Source organism: Scleropages formosus, chromosome 18, assembly GCF_900964775.1.
Source record: "Scleropages formosus chromosome 18, fSclFor1.1, whole genome shotgun sequence".
Classification (NCBI taxonomy): Eukaryota; Metazoa; Chordata; class Actinopteri; order Osteoglossiformes; family Osteoglossidae; genus Scleropages; species Scleropages formosus.
The window spans coordinates 13,974,025-14,000,777 of NC_041823.1; the positions used below are offsets into that span (position 1 = coordinate 13,974,025).

Genomic DNA, 26,753 nt, shown 5'->3' on the forward strand with positions numbered 1-26,753 from the left:
TGACTAATGACATCACAAAGGGACAACAACGTAACAGTACATTGCGAACGGTCGATTATTGCAAGAAGACAGAAGTATGATTTAAAATATATTTTTTTGCCCTTTTTGACCTAGTTCTGTAGCTTCCACTGCAATACGAGAAACTTTTCCTTGAATCACTGCTTTTCAGTGCTATGGCTGTGATCCTCTTTCCTACTGACTTTCTGCTCTTCCAGTCCAGTCGGCGGTGTTGGGCCCTGCCGCTATGTCAAATGTCAACTGATGATGCGTAGCACTGTAATCGGACCCTCTGGCACAGGTGGTACATAAAGGAGCAGGGCAACCTGATATTACACATAATTCGATTTACAAAGTACTTTGTTCAAGTGCCTTCATTGTAGTGGACTCCAGCATCTATTTAATAGTGACTATGAACAAAATATAAGCTTTCCATTTCACCACAATGTTCTCCAAGCCTCAGGCTTTCATTTACCTTTCTGCTGCTGTAACCTGCTGTACAGAAACGCTGTGTTATTTTCTAGCCAGCGCATACAGGGTCAGGTTTTTATACATGTGCACAGGGAACCTAAAATCTATAGGGAGAAGTACAATGAACACACCTTGCAAAGGAGAATGCGGCCAGTCTCCAACCATTATCACTTGACACATCCACAAACATAGCACTGCTCTAAACAGCCCTTGCAGTTTCAGAAAACACTCTGGTATTTTGAAGACTAAAGTACTGCATGAAAAGTAAATACAGAACTTAAGGATAAATTATTAACAGGGAAATTTTTTTAAATAAAATCTTAAATAAAATCTTTAACATTTGAAATGTTAAAATGAACTCTGGAGGTCAGAGAATTAACTTTATTTTAACTCTTTCAATCAAAGACACACCTGATGCCTAGAAAACGTTTCTGAAAAGCTGCACTGGACAAAACGACCCTCAAATTCAGCATGCATCTTCACCGGCTGACATCCCCAACCAGCAAAGTTTTTACAATGATGCTTTTTCCGTCTTGACGGTCTCAGGTACATTATATTTTTAGTCACTTCCTTCAAAAAGCCTGAGATGACAACCATAAAGGCAGTTTAGCTGAGCAAAGGACAAGGTAAATTGAGCATGTTCTAGATTAGCAACTACATGGTTCCCACCCCCTTGTCTGCCACCGGCCCAAAAATACATAGTCAATGTTTCCTCCTTCCTTTGCATAAAGGGCAAGTACACATTTAACTTTAGATTTATGCATGTAGAAATCATAAATTCCATCATTGTGACCTATTGACACGAAAGTCTAATGTTGCCAAATTCTAAAATGACCAACAATCCTTCAGACTTGCTGTCGGAACTGACCGTAAATACTGTAGTATTTCTGTAGCCATGCTGTGCAGAGCAGTCAGCAATAGGCCGGAGAACAAAGAAATATATAGATACAGGATTCATTGTGTCCGAGAGCAGCGGACGGGCCTGGAGTCAATGGCACTCATAGGAATTCATGTATTCATGTGTGAGTGACACAGAGAGAGTGTGTTCCACCGATGTATGGATGAGTGACCCAGTGTAAGTAGTGTATCTAGCAGTGTAAGGCACCACGGTGAATAAGGTGTGTGGGCTGATCACGCTACATAGTATCCATTGTAAGTTGCTTTGGAGAAAAGTGTCTGCTAAGTGAATAAATGTAAAATGTAAATGTATTGTTTAACTATGAAGAAGAGCACATAACAGAATGAGAATTTTCCAAATGTAACAGTGTAAGAGTGACACAAGAATGGAAAAACAAATTCAGGCCTATTCACAATTTGTTCGGTGCTGTGAGTTTATCAAAATGCTTAGTTAATGTCATAATAACACAACTAAACACGCACATGATCTTGCGGAAAATGTATTGAGTCTTTGCGGTGTCATTAATTTCCTCGCCGGGACTGTAAATCACAATTGAGGTAAATAACAAATTTACTGTGATTACTACAGATGGAATTACACATGTATTCGAGCAAGAAAATATGACAAAAATACTACCGTACGGATTTATTGTCGATGGAGACGTGAAAACAAGAGGCAACAAACAGGGAACTGGTGACCCCTGCTGGTGAAGTGTGGATATTACAAGAAATGCTGTACATGTCATTACACGTGATGAGAAAATCATTTCTAAAGACCCACAGGGCTCCGCTACCGGACCACAACGAGCGACTTCTGAGGATCCTACACGGGGAACTATTATTCCCATAAGAAATAATTGTGAATTTTCAATGTGTGCAGTGATGTGACACAATGGAAAGTATGACAGCATGCAGTGTTACTCAGCTTTAATCTTTATGCTGGGGGGAAACAGGTAAGAATAGAGGATTTTTTTAAAAAAAAATGTTGTCCTATATTAATTCATACTTTTTGTAAAAGACACATTTAGTGGGACACTAGTAGTATGTCTGGCCAACACCATCCATAGGCAAAAAGTGAAGGGGGTCTCCATGGAACTGCTTATCCCATTCAGGGTTGCAGGGAGCCAGAGCCTAACCTGGCAACACAGGGCGAAAGGCCGGAGGGGGAGGGGACACACCCAGGATGGGACGCCAGTCCGTCACAAGGCACCCTAAAGCGGGACTTGAACCCTAGACCTACTGGAGAGCAGGCCCCGGTCCAACCCACTGCGTCACTGCGCCACTGCACCCCCACACGCATTTCAAGTAGTACTTTTTAAATTTAATCTTATCCTTCTTATCCAAACATGACTGTATATGAATATTCCATTGTAATTCTTAACAATTTTTTCTGATTAATTTATTAAGTTTCAGTACAAAATTAACAGTGCTGTGTGTACATTTTGGCAATTCCATAAAATGACCATAACCGTAGCAGGGAGCAACTTCTAAAAACACACAAAGACAATTTTCAAGAATAGATACAAAACCATCTTTTTTTTTTTCTTTCTTCTTTTTTTTTTGTAGTTTTCAGTTTTGAGAAAAAATGCATCCCTGGTCTAGGGATATATCTGCACGCTTAAAGTATTTTTAGTGAAACAAGGTCACGAAGAAGGAGCAGAATATCTGTTAAAAAGATAAAGTGGGGCACAATATAGCGAGGACTATTCGTCTTGTTATATAAGGAGTGACTAGAGTTCTCAAATAAACCCTTGCTCTTACCTGAGTAATGCCGGTCATCTTCGGAAGAATGTGTGCAAGAAAGAGAAAGAGAAGAAAGACTGTTAGCGATCAACACACTGGAGGAACAAAATATTAATATTGCATCTGTGCAGTGCTACTATAAAAAATAAAATATAAAAGTAGACGGGGGATCTGCAGTTGTACACACTAACTGAAATTAACTAACTTTACCGTAGTACAGTGTATTCTAATACATTCAAGGATCAGTTTATTATTCACACCCATACTGCTGAGATTTTTTTTTACATTAGACAAAATGTTGGCGGATCAGCTCTGGTCCAGGAGAGTCAAAACCAGTAACTTTGTCAGCTCACCTTCCACCACAAAGAGTTTAGAAAGTAAATTAAATAGGGGCCAAGAAGAGAATAAGTGACATCAGGTAATTTACTGCTGGGTGGGATAAAACCTCCTGAATGCAACCCTCCAGGACCAGTTAAAGAATGCAGGTGCAGGAACCTTACAGGATGCAAGTGACTTCCCTAAGCGGCACACATGTCCTCCAGAGGCCTGTGAACAGGAGCTGCAAAGTTCACACCTGTACCTGGCAGCCAGGTAGGTGCGCATGGGCACGCTTTGGTCTGACGGAAACCTCGGCGAGTTCAAACAGGGTGAGGTGAGCTGAATGCTGACAGATGCTGATGTGGCAGGGAGAAACGCCAAGCGCAGCATCACAGGAAGCGAGTCTGGAGGTGATGTCAGCCCTAGGGAGAGGAAGTGAACGTGCAGAAGCGCATGCTGGCGTGGCGTGGCGTGGCGTGGCGTGGGGTCAGGGAGTCGCGGTGGGCCCCAGACGGGCCCGGGCAGAACCGTGCAAGTGGGCCAGAGATGTGGAGAGAGAGCCTAGTCATGCGAACTCATCATTTCATTCGTTTCGCATTAAATTAAATAAAATCTCATTTTCCGCAGTGAGGGACCGCAGGCGCTAAAAGAACATTTTCCCTCAGAAGTGCAAAACAGTTGTTGTCTCCCCATCCGATTACGAAAAAGGGCCGAAATCAAGCAAGCCCAACATGATGAGGCTTTGAAAGACACCCTCCTCTCTCTACATCCCCCTGGGGCTCACTGGAAAGAAGAGTCTAGAAAGAAGGGAAACCCTCACCATCGGAGGTGACGGCTGCAAGAGAAGAACACGGGCGCGTTAGTGGGGAAGCAGCTGTCGACACCACGCGTCGTTTCTGCGCCCTTGGCGCCGCGCGCACCGAGGGGGGCTGATTAACGAAACTCTGCCCAGTTTTGTGTTTCCCTAATGAGATGCCCGTGGGCAGCCTGTCACCCCCACCCCCGAACCCCCCGCTGCTGATGCTGGCAGACTGATACCTCTAGAGGGCACCACCATGTCGTTCAATCGCCCGATGCGCTTCTACGAGCGACACCGAAACCGAAATGCATGTCACTGTGCGTAGAGGCAGCAAGAAACAATAAGGTTATAGCTGCTGCACTGTGGAGAGTGGATTTTATGAAAGCGCTTCAGTCGACCAGTGTTTATACCACTACTGACTGTGTTGGCAGAAAGTAAGGCATATTTTTGCTGTGAGCTGAATGTCTGAAGAGTTTGTGATTGCTGGAAACTGTCGTACTGATTCCGCTGTTTCTCTGATTGCATTTTACCTTACAAAGGCAGAGTGAAATACAGAGTTGCTGACCGGCCCTCACGGTACCTGGTTTCGGTCAAACGTAACGCGCAGCGATGAAGCGCCGGCAGTTTCTCGGCCCAAAAACACACCTCGCGACTCATCGCTGTCGTTTCCAGTTCACGTACTGTCCCTGGAAGTCTTAATGTCAGCAACGAATTGATTCAAACACCATTTGATTCCTCTAAATGAGTAAAAAGTGACAGGCACCATTGGACGTTGGCACTTGTATCAAATTAGGGTATTAGCAGAGCATTATTCCCCCAAAACAGTGCTTTTCTTTAATATCCTGCAGAGAACAGCGAGTAGGAAACAGGCTCTTTTTGTTGTTCATTAGAGAAGGACACGCATCCGTCGGTACATAAAAATTCATTATATACATTTTACGTTTTACAAGCAAAGCTAACGTGCACTTATATGAAAATTCAGGGAAAGCATCATACTACATGTGTTGGAAGCTGGAGATCCTTGAGCTACTGAGTGTCACAGAAAGATGTTCATCTTCCTATGGATGCTTCCAGCAAAGAAAGCTCATCACCTTGAGAGATAGTGGAGAGTTTATGTCAAGTCTGGTAGGGTGATACGATGGCTGCCCAGGAGCTGCTTGCGTGTTAGCGCATGCGTCATTCTTTATACCAGTTCTCTCCCAAACACCTCGACCACCATCTCAACAATGACGCCCTTTGCCTCCCTCTTCCGCATCCACAACATGTAGCCACCTTCGGCACACTACAGTAAGCGTAAAAACCCACAGAGCAATCAAAAATGCTAAATGAATTATAATATTAAATAATTGTTTAAATACAGACTTCCTTCGCAATAACAAGTGTAACTCATTCCTGATGACCTGCTCATAAAGAGTATTCTCACCAAGAATTCTTCATTACCATAAATGAGAAAAACCGAGAATGCATCCTTCAGCCACAAGAACTTCACCAATTTCTTTCACAAAACACGCAAAATTCCTGCCTTATCCTTTAAACCCTGAGTCGATCAAATTCAAAACTAAGTCCAGAATATCAGAACTACTGCACAGTATCCAGATCCACATTTTGAAAATTGCTTGTAAGTAACACATTCACAAGCTCCTTTATCCCCATCTCAATGTCTTTATTCTGTTGTTCTTGGGCAGCACGGAGTCACAGCAGGTGCCTTAAAGCTGCACTGTGAGGTTGAACGTGGCTATGCGTGGCATGGTCTTTGCATGTGTTTATTATAATTACTATTATTATTAGAACGCTACCTAATCAGGCAATTCTCGTAAAATTCATTATTGAAATGAGCTATAACGCCTGTAACCCTTTCACTGCTAAGCAACTGGTAAACTACTAATTGTGATAAATACATAGGCAATCAAAGTCACACAAAGTCTTTCGTAACAATACTGTGTTCTGTCGCTTCAATTCTTACCTAAGGCTACATCCTCAACTTTTAGCACCTTCTTTAAATGTTTGGCTGATTGAAGTGATTAAGATGATAGATGGTCAAGAGTCAAGAGTCACAAGATTTCAGATATGCTAATGAGCTGGCAGAGGTACCTGACTTGGTCAAGAAAACCCACATCTTCCTGCGAGGGGCTGTTCGATTTCCGTCGTGCTCAGCATCACCAAGGTGCACACTTTGTATTGTAATTGCAGCTCTCATAAACCATTTGTCATAACTGAGAGTTGCCAGCTCATTGTTCATATTTCTGGGAACAAGGAAAATTTGTTCATAACATAAATGCTTATAGCAGGAGTCTGTCTTATATGAAGGAAGCCTGTATTTTATTTTGCTACCTAAAACACCTTTTTATAGTTTTACTAAAAATATAATTCATGGAAAGCGTGTAAAAAGGTAAAAAACTGAAGAAGTATTGTTAAATGTGGTTAATTATGTGAAAACTCTCAGTGTTGACTGCAAAGGCATACAAGGCTGCTGTAGCGGTGCGTACATTCGAGCGCTTTTTACTCTGCCCAATAAAGTGAAACTGGGTTGACATTTTCAGGGTCAGGTAAGAATGGTCTCCTTTTAAAATAATGGGAAAAAAAAAAACTTTTTCTTTTTACAAAGGTATTTTTGAGAATAAATTACCCTTTCAAATCAAGGGATGGGTGCATAAATTCATTTCAGCAGGAGCCTAAACGTTATTATTTTTCATGCTTACTACAATTCAGAGTTTTTTGTTTCTTGGCAATTACACCTCTAAAAACACAAACACAGTGATGCTCACAATCAGTTTAAAACAGGATTTTTTTCAGTAATTAGGTAATGATACCATGCATTATAAAAACAGCGTTAACTCAAACACCAACATACAAACATATATAATTACACATAGTAGACAGATGCAAACTGGAGCTTTCACAACACCGAACATGCCAAAAGACGGCAAACAGACACAAAACACACCCACGCGCATGGACCCAAAGCACGTGGCATACTTACAGTGGCAGACAGGTTTGGGCGAGTCCCACTTCCCCAGCTTGGTGCATACGGTGGAATTGCGTCCCACCATTCGGAAGCCCACCTGGCAGCTGTACTGCAGGACGGTCCCCTCCGCCGGGAGCCCCGGGGTCCACGACACCACGTACCCATTCTCCAGGGACGTCCACACCCGTGGGCACTGAAGCACTGGAGTGGGAACGAGGAGGAAATGGAGCACACTCATGCTGGCTGCTGCCTGTCACCGAAATCTAATGGGAACATCGCATAATGTGGCAGCTTTCTGACTCATTTTCTCAAAGCATCTACTGCTTTCAAAAGTTACAGTTGTTCCATTAATACAGCTAGATGCTAACTGAAGCAAGTCCCTTGATACAACGCACAACAGCACCTCCTCTCCTTGCATTTACATCTGGGACTACTAGGTCTCGTGCGTGTGTGTTTGTGTGTGTGTGTGTGAGACTGCCCTGCGACAATCTGGTGCTCCATAAAGGACATACACTGCCTCGTACCCTATGCTTACAGGATGGGCTCCAGACCAACATTACGCTGAACTGGACAAGCAATTACTGACAACAAATTAATTAACCACACACACACACACACCAACTGAAACCGCTTGTCCCATATGGGGTCATGGGGAGCCTAGCCTGGAAACACAGGGTGAAAAGCTAAGGGGGAGGGGACACACCCAGGACAGGACACCAGTCCATTGCAAGGCACCCCAAGTAGACTTGAACCCCCGACCCACCAGGGAGCAGGACCCGGTCCAACCCACTGCGCCACCGCGCCCCCCAAATTAATTAACTATTTGATCTAAAACTACCACTTTAACTAAAAAACTGCCTTCAGTACCATGAATTTAATAGCTATATTAGGTATGTTATTCTACTTTGGAAAGATTCCTATTTTTTTCCGCACAAGGACTTCAGGAGATCAGAAAGATGAGTTGGTGAGGGTCACAGGAAAGACAGCAGGCAAATAAGTAAGCACTCACGACATCTGCTGCGCAGTGTGATGTCTGTCCAGGTGCCGTTGGGGAGACACTTCCTCACTTTGGGGCCCACAATTACTCTGTTCCCCCTGCAGATGTACTCAATCTCATAGTCCACTGGGAGGATCTGCACACTGCGGATCTAGACGGAGAAGAAAAGAGCTCAGCATGCCGTCTGTGCGAGTGTGTTTCTCTCTGTGTGTGTGTGTGTGTGTGTGTGCGTGTGCTTCCTTCAGGTGCGGTGTTTGTAAAGTTACAGCAGTTTGTGTCATTCATGGAGAATCTCGGCATGTAAGAAATCAGAGCATCCCTCTACCCTGCCTCTGACTGTCTTACGTTTATTATATATTTTTATTTGCTTAGCAGAAAATAGAACCCCGGTAACTGTTACACAACCGCATCCGCCATGCAGAGTGAAATCAGCTATTTTAATATATTTCTTTGTACCTGCTCCTGTGTCAGGCCTCTGTATCGAATGCCTCCGTCTCTCGGAGGACGAATTATAGCACAGCCTGGAGAAGAGAGCAGTACACCGCAAATTATTCCAAGATTGACAAGTAAGGAAACAAATTTCTGTTCTCATCCACCCACGGCATCCTCTTCCTACAGAGAAAAAAAGAGTTTCCTGGATCTCACAGGGACAGCTTGTTCATACAATTATTTCTGACTTAAAATTATTCCACAGATTAACTTAATGTCTGTGACAAGAAATACTTGCTTTAATACTTCTGCGATGTAGTTCAGGCAAATCCTTGCGCTGACAGCTCCTCTTTATGATGCAACGAGCGGTGAACTAACCCCTGCCCACACTGTCTTTGTGTATCAGTGGGCCTAGATCATTTTTTTTTTCCAGCAGTACCGTAATCAAACTAGCCATCATGGGATATTATCCAAAGCATTTCACATAGTTCAGCACAAAGGAACTTCTTACAATTTCCCCACACAGAAAGGACGCAGGTCAAGAAGCTCGCTGACAAATGCAATAGCAGGACCCCCTAGGACCCCCTAGGACCCGAACTTGCCACCTTTCGTTAAAACCCATTCCCTTAACAATCGGACTTCCCGATGGCCAGTGTTAAGAGTGTCAGAAGTATATGCAGACAACGGAACGAGCAGCGTGTGTCTCCTATTCATCGGTGGAGCGATTCTACTTGAAGCCGTTAGCCGAGGAACCATGGTATATTTTATTACCGGCGCTCTGCAGGGATGCAGCAGCAACTTCACAAAGATCAGATAGTAAAACGAGGTTCGGTCCTCGAAAGAGACGCTGCATTTGTATTTTTGACGTAGAATTTTCGTGTTGCACAGATGTACTTCGGAAGGCTAGCAAAATATCCTAGAGCACAAACGTCAAGTCGGTTAGTTTCACAACCGCCCGCAACTACGCACAGCGCTCTCGCGTTCTCTTTTTTTCCCCCATTCTTTCAGAAAGCATATGTTGCCATAAAAAAGTTAGCAGTTAAGAAAACGCAAGCTTTTCTTAAGAGCAGCACTGCTATTCTGGTCTTCTAGCAGGTTTTCGGCGCAAGGTGTTGAAAGAGATGTCGGTAAGAGAGCCACATGCACATGTAAAAGGGCATATACCCAGCAAATTACCAGTTTTTTTTTTCATGCAAGCTAATGGATGAGCTGTGGCTTCAGATAAAAGATCCTTACACACGAACACGGTAATTAACCCACACACAAATTACCTCCAGTTGTTGAATTATGTGCAGCCACAGTGAGAGACGGTAGAACGCAGAGCATGAAAATGAGCGATAAGAAAGCCATCCTCTATCTGCGGAGAGAAAGAGAAAGAGAGAGGCGGTTAATAAAGTAAATCGGGCACACGATCCTTTTGAATCACGTGCGATACGACGGAATCGTTTCTAAAAGAATAACCCAAAGCACGTCCCGACCGCGCCGGCCCCGCCAACCTCGGCAGCCGCGGCTCCTTCGCTCGCCGGGATTTTTCGCCTTGTCCTGCATGTGGCATGTGTATAGCTCATTTGGCAGTGTTATTTTGGTCTTGCCCCTCATCGTCCAGCTCCAAGTGAGAGGCAGCCACTTGCGTACAAGAGTGCCAAGGAGTGCCTTGAATGGCAATTTTCCGCGTGGCGACGCATCCCACTGAGAGATGGAGGGAACACCTGGTGCACCGAACCGACCTGCCTACCAGTGCCAGGTTGCTGCAACAGCGCTGGACTGCAGTCACCAGAAGCTGCACAATTCTCCTTCATTATGACCTGAGGAATCTTTAATTAAAAGGCAGGGTTATCGGGGTTATGCTCAATTCATTAATAATGAGGCAAATGTCCACCCGGATTGAGGACAGCAGTCCCTTTTAACTCATTATATTATTTTCAAGTCAGGATTTTGGGCTGTGATGACTAATGATGACCGCTCCATAAGACTGCCTTAATTGCTACTGTTTGGGCCTCACTCGGTGTTTGGGTGTCTAGCACCGGTCTGATATAAGGGGGGCTGATTTTATGACTAAGAAATACTTATACGACTACTCCTATTTTTACAACGGGGTTTCGTTTTGACGTCCTGGTCGTAAATTGAAAATCCTCTCATATTACATACACCAAAAGGATGCATAAACAACATGTATAAATGCTGTGTTATGTTTCCATTAATTTCACACATTATTCACATTAAAATAATACTAATGTAGAATGATATATTTACAAGAAGGGGGGCGTGGTGGCGCAGTGGCGCAGTGGGTTGGACCGGGCCCTGCTTTCCGGTGGGTCTGAGGTTCAAGTCCCGCTTGGGGTGCCTTGTAGTGGACTGGCGTCCCGTCCTGGGTGTGTTCCCTCCCCCTCCAGACTTTCGCCCTGCGTTGCCGGGTTAGGCTCCGGCTCCCCGCGACCCTGCATAGGACGAGCGGTTTCAGATGATGTGTGTGTATTTACAATAATAGGGGAGCATGGTGGCACACTGGGTTTGGCCTGTTCCTGCTCTCTGATGGGTCTGTGGTTTGAGTCCTGCTTGGGGTGCCTTGTGATGGACTAGCGTCCCATCCTGATGTGTCCCCTCCCCCCTGCAGCCTTGTGCCCTGTGTTGCCAGGTTTGGCTCCGGCTCACTGCGACCCACTTGGGACAAAGCAGTTTCAGACTGTGTGTGTATTTACAGTGCAGTACAGTATTATATTTATGCTCCACTATTATTTTTATGTTCATTTCTAAATTTGTGGTATTTCACATTTTCCTTTTCAATCGCACTAAAGCACTTTTGCTAGACATTCTAAATTAAAAGTAGCTTGAAGTGAATCACAAACTAAAAGGTTTGCAAACAAAATGCAATTGCTGCTAGACACCCAAACACTGAGTGAGACCCAAGCAGTAACACACACACACATACTTTCAGAACCACTTGTCCCATAGAGGTTTGCAGGGAACCAGAGCCTACCCAGTAACATAAGGCATAAGGCCAGAGGGGGAGGGGACACACCCAGGATAGGATGCCAGTCCATCACAAAGCACCCCAAGTGGGACTCAAACCCCAGACCCACCGGGGAGCAGGACTGTGGGCCACCCCACCCCCACACCCAAGCAGTAACATTCAAGGTAATTTTGTGGCAGTCTGACCAGCCAGTGTTCTCATTTAACCAATGGTTAGTCATTACATCTTAAAATTCTAACTTGAAAATAATATAATACGTTAAATAGGACTGCAGTCATGACATGGGTGGTCGTATGTCATAAGAAGAGGGCTATCCGTAGTTTTAATTTCTAATGACAATAAAAAGATAGATATTTGTGTCTGTGTATACATTTACACAGCTGGAGAATTTTTTTTGTAGCAATTCAGAGTAAATACTCTGCTCAAGGGTACTAGAGAGGAGGGATTTAAATGTGACTCCTTCAAGTACAAGGCAGCAGCTCTAACCACTGTGCTATTTGCTAGATTAGATACTGCATTCATTCTGCTAACATAGTGTTCCACCTCATCCAAAAGGTGCTGTACTGGATGGAGTGGTGGAGACTGTGCAGGTCACTGGAGTAAAGCGAAGGTACTGTCATATTTATGGAACCATCCTCAGACGATGATGCTTTTTGACATGGTACGTTATCCAACTGGAAGTATGAATCTGAGAAACATTAAACTGGACTGTTGATTTAACGCACTCATTGCATTTTCTTCTAAGATGTACGTCACTTTGGAGTAAAGCATCTGCTAAAGAAATAAATGTTAATTTAAATGTAATGTAAATGAAGAAATGCACTGTGCAACAAGGTTCTGGTACTTTGTGGTACGCAAATGATGCTCGGTTGGTGCTTAAAAAATTAACGTGTCCCAAAAGACCATTCCCCACACCATCACACCAGCACCATTGGTTTCCACTTTTGACATGACACATTACTCTGCATCTCCGCTGAAACTTCATCTCGATGTTCGAAGCTGAAAGCAGACAAAGCCAGCATGGTCTTCTGTTGCCGTAACCCATCCGCTTAAAGGTTCGATGAGTTGTGCTCTCTCAGATATCCTTCTGCACGCTGCAGTTTTACCGAGCCGTTATTTTGGCTTTCCGTTAGCTTTAACTAATTTAACCATTGTCCTCCGACCACTGTAATTAACAACGTTTTTTTACCCACATAACTGCTGCTGCTCAGTGGATGTTTCAGTACATTGCACCATGCTCTGTAAACTGTAGCCACTGTAGTGTATGCAAATCCCAGGAGTGTGGCTGATTCTGAGATGCCAGAGCCACCATCAGGTACTGACAATCATGCCACATAAAAAAAGCACTCGTATCACACATCTTGCAGATGCAAATTCCTCGGCTCAGCAGTAACAGATACTCTTGACCCTGTCTCTCCAAATGCTTTATGTATATCGAGCTGCAGCAATATGTTTTGAGGACCGGTCTGTCCCTGTTAATTGGCAAGTGTACCTAATAAAATGGCCGGTGAGTACATATAGTTTTTAATGTGTGTGTGTTTGTTGTCGAACAGTGTTTTACACTTAAACATTTGGTCCAGATGAAAACATCTAGAATGTGCAATGGAAACAAAACGCTCAGAATTATCATGTCTACCTCATAACGCTGACGAATCCATTTTTTTTCCTACGAGCCCCCAGATCTGCCTTTACGATAGCGACTTCCTCTACCTCCAACTGACCAAACTGCAGAGAATTCCAATTTCCAGTTCACAGATTTTGTCTCTTTGGAACCCATCATAAAGGCTTCTGTCATTCCTTTAGTCCATGCCAGCGGCTATTTTTGCACCACGCTGCTCATCAAAATGAGGCACAGAAAAATAGGTGGAAAGACAGGGGATTATTTCTGAGACGAAAGATTATCGCTGCGGAAGGATATTGAGACGGGGACAGCATGACAGGAGCAAGGAGAGATAATTTAATAGCTAATCTTACATAAAGCCGAACTTGAACGCGAAGCCAAAAAATGCATCTGAAACGGCTCTAATGTCCCGCAGGTGTCAGTGTGAACCTCTACTCATTTGCGCAGCACACGGCTGTAGTCTGTGCTCTTTTTACTACAAAGCAGCGGCGCAGTAAGGCAGCTGCAGGCATGAGGGCATCGGGTTTGTGTCTAATTTTTCGCACATCTGTTTTTTCTTTTTTAACGTCAAAGGAAGGAACCAGAATCCTTTCATCAGAATGTGTGTGCATCCAAAGTACTGAACGCATGAAGCACGTCTTTCGCTTGCCGTGATGCCATTGTCATGATGTGCGCGTAACAGTACTGTGTACAGCATGGTGACGTGCCTTGATCTCTCCATCCATAATCAATAATAGCTTGAGCTAATGCGGAGCGATGGCAGTCTGGAGTCGACCCTGGAAACATGGAGCCAGTCTGTCACATGGAAGCCACACGCACATTCGCTCACGCAGCCACACTCTACTGGAAATTTAGAGGCACCGGTGCACCTGAAACACATCTCTGGACTCTGGACATCTCTGTGGGCGGAAACTAGAGCACGCGGAGAAAACTCCGCACGAACAGCCGGATGTGAACCCAGGAGTCGTGAGGTCCCATCGTTACACATCGCACCCCCGCACCGCCCCTTTTATAAAGAGCAATGCACATTGACATTTATTTATTCAGCAGACACTTTTCTCCAAAGCAACTTCCAATGAACTCTATGTGGTGTTATGAGCCCACACACCTTATTCACCGCGGTGACTTACACTGCTACATACACTACTTACAATGGGTCACTCATCCATACATCAGTGGAACACACTCTCTCTGTGTCACTCATACACTATGGGTGACTTTGAGTCTCCAATCCATCTGAACTCACGTCCTGAGCAGTATGTCTTTGGAGTGTGGGCGGAAACCAGAGCACCCAGAAGAAAGCCACGCAGACACAGGGAGAACATCCAAACTCCACACAGACTGAGTGGGGATCGAACCCACGTCCTCTCTCACCACCCAGGCGCTGTGAGACAGCAGCGCTACTCGCTGTGCCACCGTGTGGAATTGAAAAAAAAAAATTTTCATTACCAGTATGTTTAATATGCACGGTATATTAAACATACTGGTAACGAACAAAGCCTTAAATGCCACAAGAGGCTGTTGCTCCACTGTGCAGCCAGGACAGGCACTGCTCTGCCAGAATCTGGCAACATGGATCCAGAAGGAATTCCCCCGTCTGACGGCAGCTTGATGGAGGTAGGAAATGCAAACGCAGGCCTCTCCCGGCGGTCTCACTAATGCCGGCTTCAAACCCCGTTATCCTTGAAGCAACTCCCCCAGAGGGGAAGAAATGCAGCATTATGGAGTAGCAGGGGGTGGTTGGGGATTAATGTACCGCGCTCAGCCTTGCAGTGGTGTAAATGTAACAAGGCCCTGACAGGAAATGTGGCCCTCACTTTAATGGAGTCACCAGAAGGAAAGCAAACCCTCGGGGCATTTCTGCCGGCTCTGCCGGTTCTTCCACCGTCGACGACGACAGCGGGTTTAAAAATGTGATACCACACGTGTGCCCACATCTACCTTCCCTCGGTCACCCGCCCTGCTAAAGTCAGCCTCCAAAACGCCGTGCTCGCAGCCCCCTGAGGTTCTGTTTTGCCTCGCTGTCCACACTAATACCCGGGAATCCCGCTAATTACTGATGATGCCTTTCGGTTTCCTTCACTGACACCATCTCTCTGCTTCTTGCGACACGTTGACAATTCACGCAGCATCCGTCACCGAAGGACCCGCCAAACGTGCACTAATAATTACACCTCATTTAAAGTCACCGAGGCATCCTCTCGCAGGCTCGAGTCGAGCTCATGGCGGAAGACTCAAAGCACAGCTTGCTTAGATGTGCGCGCTGGTAGGACTGAAAGGGAGAAATACGCACACGGACGCTAAGTTGCGAATGTCAAACGTGCATAGGAAATTAACGTGCCCTTAGAAATACCATCGTTGGTGTTCGCTGTATTAATAAGAACTAGCTGCATTTAGGTACATAGATATTAAGGATGAAAATGAATTAATTAATTTATTTGAACATGCTCTGACACTGATAGTGTAATATCAATTAATACACACAGACACACACGCAGTCTGAAACCGCTTGTCCCATATGGGGTCGCGGCAAACCGGAGCCTAACCCGGCAACACAGGGCGCAAGGCTGGAGGGGGAGGGGACACACCCTGGACGGAATGCCGGTCCATCGCAAGGCACCCCAAGCAGGACTCGAACCCCAGACCCACCAGAGAGCAGGACCCGGCCAAATCTGCCGCGCCACCACCCCATTCATCAGTTATTAATGTATGATAAATATAAATCCAAAGGACTGAATATTCATATTTGAAACAAAACAGTTCAAAGATTAATATTTACCTTAAACTGGGGTCCATGAAGTTTAAAATCTAAGTCAACTCAGATTTTTATACTGTACTTTTTAAATGTAACATAGTAGATAGTAGCTGTACAGTATGTTGCTATCTACTATGTTACATTTTTTACAATCCCAATTAGATAACATATTTTAAGAGGAGGGCGGCACAGTGAGTAACACTGCTTTCTCACAGCGCTTGGGTGCTGCAAGAGGACACGGGTTCAATTCCCCACTCAGTCTGTGTGGAGTTTGCATGTTCTCCCCTGAGCTGCGTGGCTTTCCTCTGAGTGCTCTGGTTTCCTCCCGCAGTCCAAAGACATACAGTTCAGGTAGATTGCTAAATCACTTACAGTGTGTATGTGAGTGATAGAGAGAGTGTGTTCCACTGACGTATGGAAGAGTGACCCAGTGTAAGTAGTGTATTTAGCAGTGTAAGTCACCTTGGTGAAGAAGGTGTAGACTGACAACACTATGTAGTGTTCATTGAAAGTTGCTTTGGAAAAAATGGAGCAGCATAAACGTAGGAATTAATCTAAGAAAGCACATTTACGATTACTTTGTGCCCCTTATACTTCAGGTGTGAAACATGAACATACTGTATTTCAAAGCACTGAGAATTTGTAGATTTTCTGCACTTTCATTATCCAGTGCTGACAGAACTGTTATCAACATCGCATCACGTCACACACGCGCATCAGCTGAACCGCTTGTCCCACGCAGAGTCACGGGGAGCCGGAGCTAAACCTGGCAACACAGAGGGCGTAAGGCCGGAGGGGGAGGGGACGCACCCAGGACGGGACGCCAGTCTGTCGCAAGGCACCCCAAGCGGGACTTGAACCCCAGACCCACCAGAGAGCAGGACCCGGTCCAACCCACTGCGCCACCCGCCCCCCAACTGTTATCAACATACACTGTATTCTTACCATACTAATCAGGGAATTAGTGTTTGGGGCAACTTTGTCAAGCGCAATCTCTATTATTAGTATAAATTGTGGTGCAGTTAGACACTCAGAACTACCGGGGACGGAAGCATGAAGAAGGATGGCAGATGTTAAAAGCGCTTCCCCTCTCTTTGTTTCTGTCCTTGCACATTTGGCTTACCACCCTTTGCATCTCTGTTATCACACTCAGGACACTCAGACTCTCTCCTCATGTCCTCCTGTTACACATTGGCGCACGCTGAACACACACACTCGCTCACTCGCTCGCTCACACACGTACAGACACCCTTTTACAGGGAGACACATCACATAACAGAAGGCATTCTCGTTCCCAGATAGAAATGAAAGCAGGCAGCGCTGCCTAATTCTGTTGCCAGGCAACAACTCACACTCCCTCCCTCTCGGTCCTTCTTTATCATTAAGTCTGTTTTTAATATTCCCCTTTCTTTGACCCCCTTCCACTGCTCCTTTTTTCTCTCATTCTCAGTATCAGTGTTGGACCTTTACTTCATTCATGGTGTAAAGAATTGTGTTTTTTCACTTTAAATTATTTCGTCCTTCTCTTTAAAAACAATTTCGTTAACTATTCTAATGCAATTAGTTTCGCGGTATAGAGAAAACTAAATGATGAAAATTGCGTATGTGTACATGACAGCACTATTCACATACAAACACAGACAAAATGCACAATTATGCTGGACATTTTAGCACTGCTGTAACCCGAATCTGATGCAGCCCTGGTCATTGCAATACGTGTGTGTGAATTCCAAAGTCTAACTCAATTTAAAATACGCGAGGAAAAACAGGGTAGTTAAAAATATTACCATCTTCATTAGAGATCAGGTTGTCTCACAAATAACATTCCCGACATCTCCTGTATTACCGCAAAAGATTACGGAAACAAAAAATTATCTGGCTGAGCGTTTATGTTTTTATCTGCACTATCATGATGTTAGTAATTGTAGGAACAGCTTAATCAGTAATACCTTGATTTCATAACAACGATTTACAAAATTGTGAAAACGTGTGCCAGACTCTACCTGTTTACTCGGTGGTCATAACCCAGTGAATTAGTTTCCGGCTGATCAGACCTAGGCACGGCTATTTCTAAGCACTCATTCAGCAGCTGCCTCGTTTTACAGTTACGTATTGCTTTGAATGATAAAAAGACCTGTCAGTAAGAAAGACTGTTCTATGGAGGCTCATTTCAACAGGAACAACGGGCACAGAACCTGAAAAACAGCACAGAACAAAAGGCGCCCTGTAATGAAGAGCTAATGGAGACGGTTGGTGTCGAAGGTGATGGCAGCGACAGAGATCATCATGGGAGTAATGGAATAACCCTGGAAAAGGGGCAGAACATACAGCTACGGTATATGCCTCCAAGGCCAGGTCTCTGGACAGAAGTGGACTCGCTTTCCAACGAGAGACCATCTACACAAATGCTGCCTGCAGCAGGACCGCTCGCAAAGGTCTGCTGCGATTTGAAGACCTCTCCATTTAAATCCAATGAGTGCAATCCAAATCCTGCTTCTCAATGAGTCCCCGCCATACTACCATGGAGACGGTGTTTGCTAAAAAAGAAAAAAAAAAAAAAAAGTGCCAACGCTACCATTCAGAATGAAGGACGCACGATTTGGTCGTTGTTCGATGGGCGTTTCTTCCTCCACAGAAGCTTATCAATGAGTTATTACACAAGGTTAGAGAGCCGCATCGCCATTTGGATCTATTTTCGGAAAGAAGGCTACTGTATTTCTGCGGCGAGGGGAAAAAAAACAGACATTATTATGATCCTATCGGTTATACAGGCAGTTTTATGTGCCACAGAAGATCAAAGAACTCTGTGAACAAGTGTGTGCACAGGAGGGGGAGGAGGCCTCAGCACTTAGCTTGTTGATGATGCATAACATTAACAGAGTAGTGGCAGCACACTCGCTGTACTGCGACAACGAGGCATTCTGAAGGACACGCAACAATCACCTATAATTGCCTAATTTTCTTAATCTGCCACTGAAAGCATGCATCTCATTAGCTTCTGCATGTTATCTTTTTACCTCTGTTTTTTCCAGTGCCTGCAGCTACAGTGAGGAATATGGCAGTGCATGCATGACACATTAGAATGAAGACAGAATGAACAATAAAGGAATAGAAGCGTTATTCTTTTTCAGTTCCGAGCATTCGACTGTGGGCCACCAGCACTGATTTTCTTTCAGAGCGGAGAACGCTATTTGTTTTTATGCTGCATCTGCAATATATCATTTGCATCTTGCTTTGGTGTTGTTTCTAATGGGTGGGGCTGCTGTTAAGTATCAAAGTTAAAGCTTTAAAGAGGCTTTGCAGTGTGGTGCGAATTGCGGAATGGTGCCAGCCTTGCCTTTGGGTTAGAGGGAGTCATTGGCTCCCGTAAGAGGGCCCCCTGGACGTTTAGTTCCCTGGATCTGTCAGCAGGAACACCCATAAGGGGACACATCAGCAGGGACGCTCCCAGTTCTCACATCTTCCAGGAGCAATGCAAAACACTGCACCATTTTATGAAGGGTGATCTTCCAGGAGGGGACCAACCCTGAAACATCTACCACGCTGCTTGTAATATTTCAGCAGCGAGATGATCGCAATTCAGCGAGCAGGATTTCTCGGTGACAAGAGAACTGCTTTATGCAAAATAGGTTTAACAGAGTGTCTGATCCTGAGCTAAGAAAAAAATGCAGTCTGACATTTTATACTTGGATAAATACTTACTTCCAAGAGCAGGTCCTGACTAGAGCCGAGATTATGGCAAGAACTTTACTCAGGCTTTGGGGACTGTACTGGATCTGTGGAATTAGTGGCTTCTTGTACACACTTTGTGACTGATGACAGGAGATGACCTGACCGATCTTGCGCAAAGCAAATTGTACTATTAAATATTAATACCGTAAATAACATGTTTAAATAGATTTATCGCTCGGGGCATATTACATCACCAAAATCTGTATTTTATGACATTATTGTACTGAACTTGTTTTAAAAAGCTGAAAAAAAATCAGTTCTGAACCAAAGCATACCACAAAGTATTGTGAATAACATAAACATGACGATGATTCACAGACCACAAGGGTGGTGTTTTAAACATCAAATCTACAGAGTTCATTCATCATATTGATGCTTCTGACTAAACCTCTTGAAATATCAATATACACGTTCAGTTGTAAAGCATGAAAGACGGTTAACTTCTTTGAATTCAAATTTCCTTCTTTCTTATTTGGTTGAAAAGCTATCCGTTGCCAGAATTACATAATTACCGAATATCACTTATTTGCTAAAAGCTGAGAAGGAGTAAATGAGTGCCTTGTACAGTACAGTAAGGATGCAGGCAGCATGCCAGCAGTGGATTGCAGAAGGACAGATGGGGGGTAGAAAGACCAACAGAGAGACACTGAAGGAGGGTTCATTAGCACTACAGTAGGCTTTCAGAGAGCGTCACACACCGAAGGACACGGGCGCACACTGAGGCGCCCTGTCATTCACTCTGCTTTACATCAAAAAGGGGGCAAGAGGGCTCGACAGCGGAGCCTCTCACGAAACATCTGTATCAGCAAGTCACTGCGAAGCAGGCTGGAGTCCACACGTCGCGAGGTTGTTAGGCTTTCAAGGTACATCCGAAGGCTCGGGGTTCAGGAAATGTGACATGGCGTTTTCCGTTACAGACCTAACCGAATGCACCTGTGCCGTCCCACCGTAAAGTCACCAAAAAAAGTCGAGTTATTTCTTTGCTTAACTAACGCTTTTATCCAAACAACCTACAGTATTTGACCCATTTTTTTAGCTGGGTATTTTTACTTCAGCAATGCGGGACAAGTACCTTGCTCAAGAGTACTATAGCAGCATCAGCAGCAGCTGCAGGGAGCGGGGCTTGAACCAGCCACCTTCAGGCTACAAATCCATGCCCTTAAGCATCATACTGCCTGGTGCCCCAAGTTGACTAAATTTGTTAGACACAAAAGGACTGCGACAATAAACCAGTCTGCTGTCTCATTCTAACATAACAGCACAGACATCGTATTAAATAGTACGTTACCTAGACCTAAGAAGCTCTCGCTAAAAGAATAACATTTGCTTATACAGGTGGTCCCCGATTTACGATGGTTCGACTTGCGATTTTTTTACTTTACGATGGTGAGCCGGCGATAGACATTCGGTAGAAACCGTACTTTGAATTTTGATTTTTTCCCAGGCAATACTCTCTCGCGATGCTGTGCAGCGACAGCGATCCGCATCTCTCAATCTATCACGCAGAGGTGTGTATTAAATGCATTTTCAACTTACGATATTTTGACTTATGATGGGTTTCGGGGAACGGAACCCCATCGTAAACCGGGGACCACCTGTATATTTAAATACTTGTATTCCATGAGCTTGGGCACAGACAAACCAGTCTCCTTGGAAAGACAGTTTCATTTCTTTCCCACATTAAACTTTCCTTTTGCTCACAAAAACTATAAAACTGCTTTGCACTTATAAAAAAACATGCTACTAGAGGGAGCGGCACATAACAGAAGCATAACAGAAACTTGCAAACAAATAAAGAAAATAAAAGCAGTGTTAACTTCTTGCTAATAATATCTACTGAGATCATAGCGCTTCCTGTCTTCATATTACAATCAAATTATCCATTCATTCATCTTCCATTATAAATAACTGATTATTGAAAGCAGGGTCCCAGTGGTCGACCTTTCCCAGAAACACAGGGTGTGAGGCGGGATACACCCTGAACGGGACTCCAGTCCATCAGACACACTCATTCATTCACAGAAACAGGCGCCAAGGGTAATTTATAGACCCCTATTCACCCGAAACACATCTTGGGACCGTGGGAGGAAACCCACAGGAACGAGGGATCGAACCCACATCCGAACCCACAACCCAGGAGCTGTGGGGCACCAGAGCTACCTGCTGATTATGTCACTATCAAATTCCAACTGTGAAGCCCCACCCCACTGTCAATCAGAGTCAGTGGCTGTGAGAGGAGCTCAGGAGAAGCTCTCCCCAGTGAGGAGGGATCCCTCGCTTCAGCACCACGGACAGAGGATCCCAGCACAGAGGCACATGTGATGTGGGCACCACTCTTGACACCCTCACTGAGCAGTTCCTAGGGGCCATTCCTGTCAAAAAGTGCAGATGTGTGAGAGTTACGGGAGGAGAAACACCATTTAAATGCTAAACAGATTGGTGTTACTGTTCCCGTACTTGAGCGTGTGAGATTGAAAATAAAAAAAGCTCCAGCAGAAACCCAAGTCTACACAACCCAACCAAAGGCCACAGCGTCGGCTTAGATTCCGAACAGCTCCCATCGGTAACACTCAGAAGGACCGGTTCGTGCTGTAGGACCAGGAGCGTGTGTGTGTGTGTGTGTGAGGGAGAGAGAGAGATTCATGCGTTAAAATTGCACGGAAGAGTGTAACACACCGTGCAGAGCAGCCAGACCTGCTGCTGCAGTGCAGCACCCACAACAAGCGTGTGACCCCCGTGCGGCTCCTTCCTTCTCTGCGGGAGGAAACAAACGGCTGGATGTGTGTGTGTGATCAGAGCCCAAGCAGCAGAGTCACTCTTCCTCTCTCACACACTCACTCACACTCACACACGCGTCGTTCGCGGCGTGTAAGTACACACACGACACGAGGAGGGTGACAGCCCGTCGTCAGCAGCCGCCAGACCAGACGACACCACCACACCGATTGTGGCAAAGCTCGCTTCGCGACGGCGCTGCTTATTGTTGGTGTTTTTGTATTAAAAATGACACACACGGCTCCGTCCGGTCCCCCCCGGTCCGTGTCACTCAAGCGGAACCTGCGCCGCGGTCAGTCGCAGCCACGCGACGGAGCGCGACCGGACGCGCGCTCGCAGAGTGTTTGAAGTTGGAACGCGGCTGAATCCGAAACCAGCGCGCCGATGAATCAAACGCGCAGTGTCCCTCTCCGCTTTCGTGGTGAAAGTGATAACGCGGTATCGTAGAGCCTCAGCGCTGAGCGTACACGGCCGCGCGTTCAAAAACACATTTAAGTTCATTACACACACGAAAATGTGACAAATGATTACGTGGCCGAAAATATCATATCAGACGTTAAATAAACACAGGCTGTCAGTGGAGGAGATCAGAAATTAGACTCAATTTGAGTTGTCAGACAGTCAATTGAAGGTTTATGTGTTTATTTTCTTTCAGACAGGACTACTAGGTTTCGTCTGAGGAGCCCCGTGTCGTTTGCGCGTTCAACGTTCACATCATCATCGGTGTACAGTACTGTACTGTCACATCTCTTAGTACCGCTGTCCCTCGTACACACACACACACACACACACACACAGACACACACACGGCCACGCCGAACCCCACAACACATCACATGTATGTAAACACCAAACGGACCATTTTACTTTAAAAAATGTTCCTGTTTGCTCACCGCGACGAGAGAAAAGAAAGAAAGAGCAGCAGCACCAATGATATGAATGATGCCATGGCTCCGTTATGGCCGGAACGCGTGTACTCACACTGACTGGTACTTCAGATGTCAGCCTCCGTCCACTTCGACACGCAGAGGAAAACAAGGAGGAAAAAATACAAATATTGCCGCGGATATGGCCACGAAATCTGTGCTTATGTGTAACCAGCGGAGCTCGCAGTCCCTTTCTGTGCGGCTACTAATGCGTCGCTTCGCCAAAGGAACGGAGTCGCAGAGGCGTTACGTCGAACGTGTTTGTACAGAAGAGAGGCGGTGTGGAGAAACACTGTAAATAGAGACGTTTCTTCTTGAGACGCCTGAGCGGAGCTGCCCTCCCTCCTCCTCCTTCTCCTCCTCCATCCCTCCTCCATCCCTCAGCCGGCACTCCTTCACTGGCCACGTCACAGGGAGAGACAGAGGTACCGTTAACTCTCCCATCACTCACTCACTCGCTCGCTGTCTCTTTCCCTCTCTCTCTCTCTCACACACACACAAACACACACTCACCGCCGTTCCTTTCCATGCACCAGCAGCCCCGTCTTTCCCCAGCCCTCCCCACCTACCTGGCTGAGAAACCCTGAGCCCCAGCAGCTTGGTGGTCCACTCAGGCCGGCGGCTTCGCCCTCACCGCTGTGCTGTGTAACATGGCCCGTTTGTAATTTCACTACTTAGTTGTCTCCCTCCTCCCAGCCTCCTCCCACACCTGAGTCATGTGTGTCCACACTGTTCATTCCCCTTGCTGTCACTGCGGTCCGTTATCACACCACCTCTCCTGTCCTCTCGTTCCCTCCACCTCCATTTTTCATTCCCTCTACAATCTATTCTAAGGGCTCTTCGCTCTTTATTTATATCACTGCTGAATAATTAAGGCTCCAAGTCAGAAGATACCCTTTCCTTCCTCCTTCAGTTTTCATTAGTCTCATACCCATGCTATTTACTACACTGTAGCAGTTAACCCCTGTTTCGCTCTCTACGATCTGGTAATTTACCACTCCCTCCTGTCCCTTTCCCCTCTATGTCTTCAGCTGTGCAGCACAAAGTTTAGTTTATGCTGCTTTCTCTTACACAACCTCCCCCCATTGCAGCGTAACCTGTCGTCAGCACTGTCCCCCATCGTTCTGTGTTTACAGGTTAATCACTCAGCACTTTTGTGAACCCAGAAAAGCCTCTTGATGTGCATTATGTTTACAATTGTGGATACTGTTCTCTTTTTTTCCTTTTTCCTTTTGATGAAGGAAAAATTCAGTAATGATTCCTCAAAAGATGATTCCAGAACAACCCAACACTGAAGGATGCTAAAATCATTTGTTCTGGTGATGGAAGAACAACATCACCATCAGACAACCCAAATCATTAACATATATAGTAAATACTGTTCTCAAGTTTCTATGTATTTGATACAATCTTCAGCTATTCACTAAGCAAGGGCTAAGTTAAATAAATGTGGGTCAAGCATAAAAAGGGCTTAGTAATTAAAACTAGTTGAAAATAAATACTATGAGCTGGAAATTGGACTAGACCTCATACAATTATTGTGAAGTTGTTGCTTAGATAACAATTTTACCCGAAGCAACTCACAGTACATGACCCTTTTATAGAGCTACATATTTTACTGGAATAGCTGGTGGTAAATTCCTCACTCAAGGGGACCACAGGAGAGCTATGATTGAGGGTTGAACCTGCAACCAACAGAAAGAAAGTCCATAATTGCTACACTAACCCCATAGTTCTTCGACAGCTGACCAAGATGATTCTTCACATATAATATTTTCTATTTGTTACATTACAAAGGTTTGGCACCGGCCAAATTAGAAGCAAACTTAAACGTAGTATTTTACATATTCAACATAAACCTACAAAAAGCTCCCCTAATATAAACACATTATGTTTACAAGACACTAAGAGGAAAACACTTTCATGCCCTAAGCATATTTTGCACAGTCCCTCTGCATGCCTCTGTTCAGAATGTGACATGGAGGATACATCTCTGCCACAAAGTGAGGAATAGAGAGCATTTTTAATTATAAACTTATCACTGGTGCTTAGCACTGAGAATTTAGCATGAGTCATCATGTAAAATGATGGTTAGAGTTCCAAGTTTATTACTAGCAATGTGGAGTGACTGATTCAGTCTGTGTTCTTAGAACATGGACGAGGATATATGTGCTAAACCATGCTTGTACAAATAGGTGGTTCCTAATTTAAAAAGATTAAATACACACATTTTTTTCTAGCACTAAGAAGAAAAACAAAGCTGAATAGGAAAAGTTCTGCAATGTCACCTTCCAAAGCTGTTGAGGCGCAACGGTAATCATACAGAATAAAATTGCCACTGCATAAAAGCTGACATTTCCAAAACATAAACCATTTCAAGGGTTTGACATTCAAATGTGTTTAGAAAAGAGATCACAGACCTCTTATAATATTCATCTCAGCAGATATGCAGAGGTTGGCTATGTCCCAGGCTTTAGAAATATAGAAATATAACAGTCAACATCTCAAATTAAAAAAAAATCTGTTCCAGTATAATAGTTTATCTGCACTTATATATGTAACATTTTTGCTAATGAGAAAGACTTTCTGGAGTAGTTTCAGTCACACTTGTTTTCTAGAATAATCATAATTACAGTAATTTAGTATGATTATGATAATCATGGAGAAAAGAAAATCAATGACAGAATCTCTGAAATTTGTAAGTTACAGCAAGTTCAGCATTCAACAGAGAACAATAGTATGAAATACCAAAACAACCAAATTTAACACCCAGTTCACAATTAAGCATATTACAAAAAGAAACCTTTTCAAACATGTCTGTTCAATTTAGTATGTTTGTTATTACACTTTTTATTTTCAATATGGTCATAAGCACCAATAGTGAAAGGCACATCTATATATAGTCTTTGGCATGCTGATATAATTCTGTGGTTCATGCTATTTCATTCATTATCCATCAATTATCAACAACCAATCCAAAGTCACGGTGGTCCATTCACTTAGGGAAACTGTTTGAGATGCATCACTTTTACATGTATACTAATATAGAAGAGCTTCAACTAAAAACATAGCCAGACAGCACACAACGGAGTAAACTGTTTAATTTGGAGCATTATTGAACTTCATTTAAAAACTGTTTCTTCTTTGTGAAGGAACTGGTGAAACACACTTGGTAAATACAGGTACAATATCCTTGATCTATTAGCAAACCTGTTACTGACCATAGTTTTAACAGCATTTATGTTACAATATTTATTGTGAGAAGGAATTCACATAACATGGAACTCTAACTTACCTGAAGATCAGGAGCTAAACAATTTAAAGGAAAAACATTTTCACATGACATCTGATGTATTT

General features: G+C 44.4%; 1 protein-coding gene across 4 annotated transcripts in view; it reads right to left on the reverse strand.

Moving 5' to 3' along the window:
• The window catches only part of gabbr1a (gamma-aminobutyric acid (GABA) B receptor, 1a), a 55,553-nt gene extending 31,798 nt beyond the window's left edge, over positions 1–23,755 (reverse strand). For 2 of the 4 annotated variants that reach the window (XM_018740731.2, XM_018740732.2), the window contains exons 1-7: positions 23,452–23,755; positions 9,888–9,973; positions 8,644–8,708; positions 8,200–8,338; positions 7,206–7,391; positions 4,247–4,261; positions 3,127–3,144 (exon numbers count right to left, since the gene is read on the reverse strand). In XM_018740731.2, coding sequence (XP_018596247.1) covers positions 3,127–3,144; positions 4,247–4,261; positions 7,206–7,391; positions 8,200–8,338; positions 8,644–8,708; positions 9,888–9,966 — 502 coding nt within the window. In that variant the 5' untranslated portion in view covers positions 9,967–9,973; positions 23,452–23,755. The remainder of the gene's footprint in view (positions 1–3,126; positions 3,145–4,246; positions 4,262–7,205; positions 7,392–8,199; positions 8,339–8,643; positions 8,709–9,887; positions 9,974–23,451) is intronic. The other 2 variants (XM_018740733.2, XM_018740734.2) reach the window with 1 other exon arrangement.
• Positions 23,756–26,753: the final 2,998 nt, after the last annotated feature.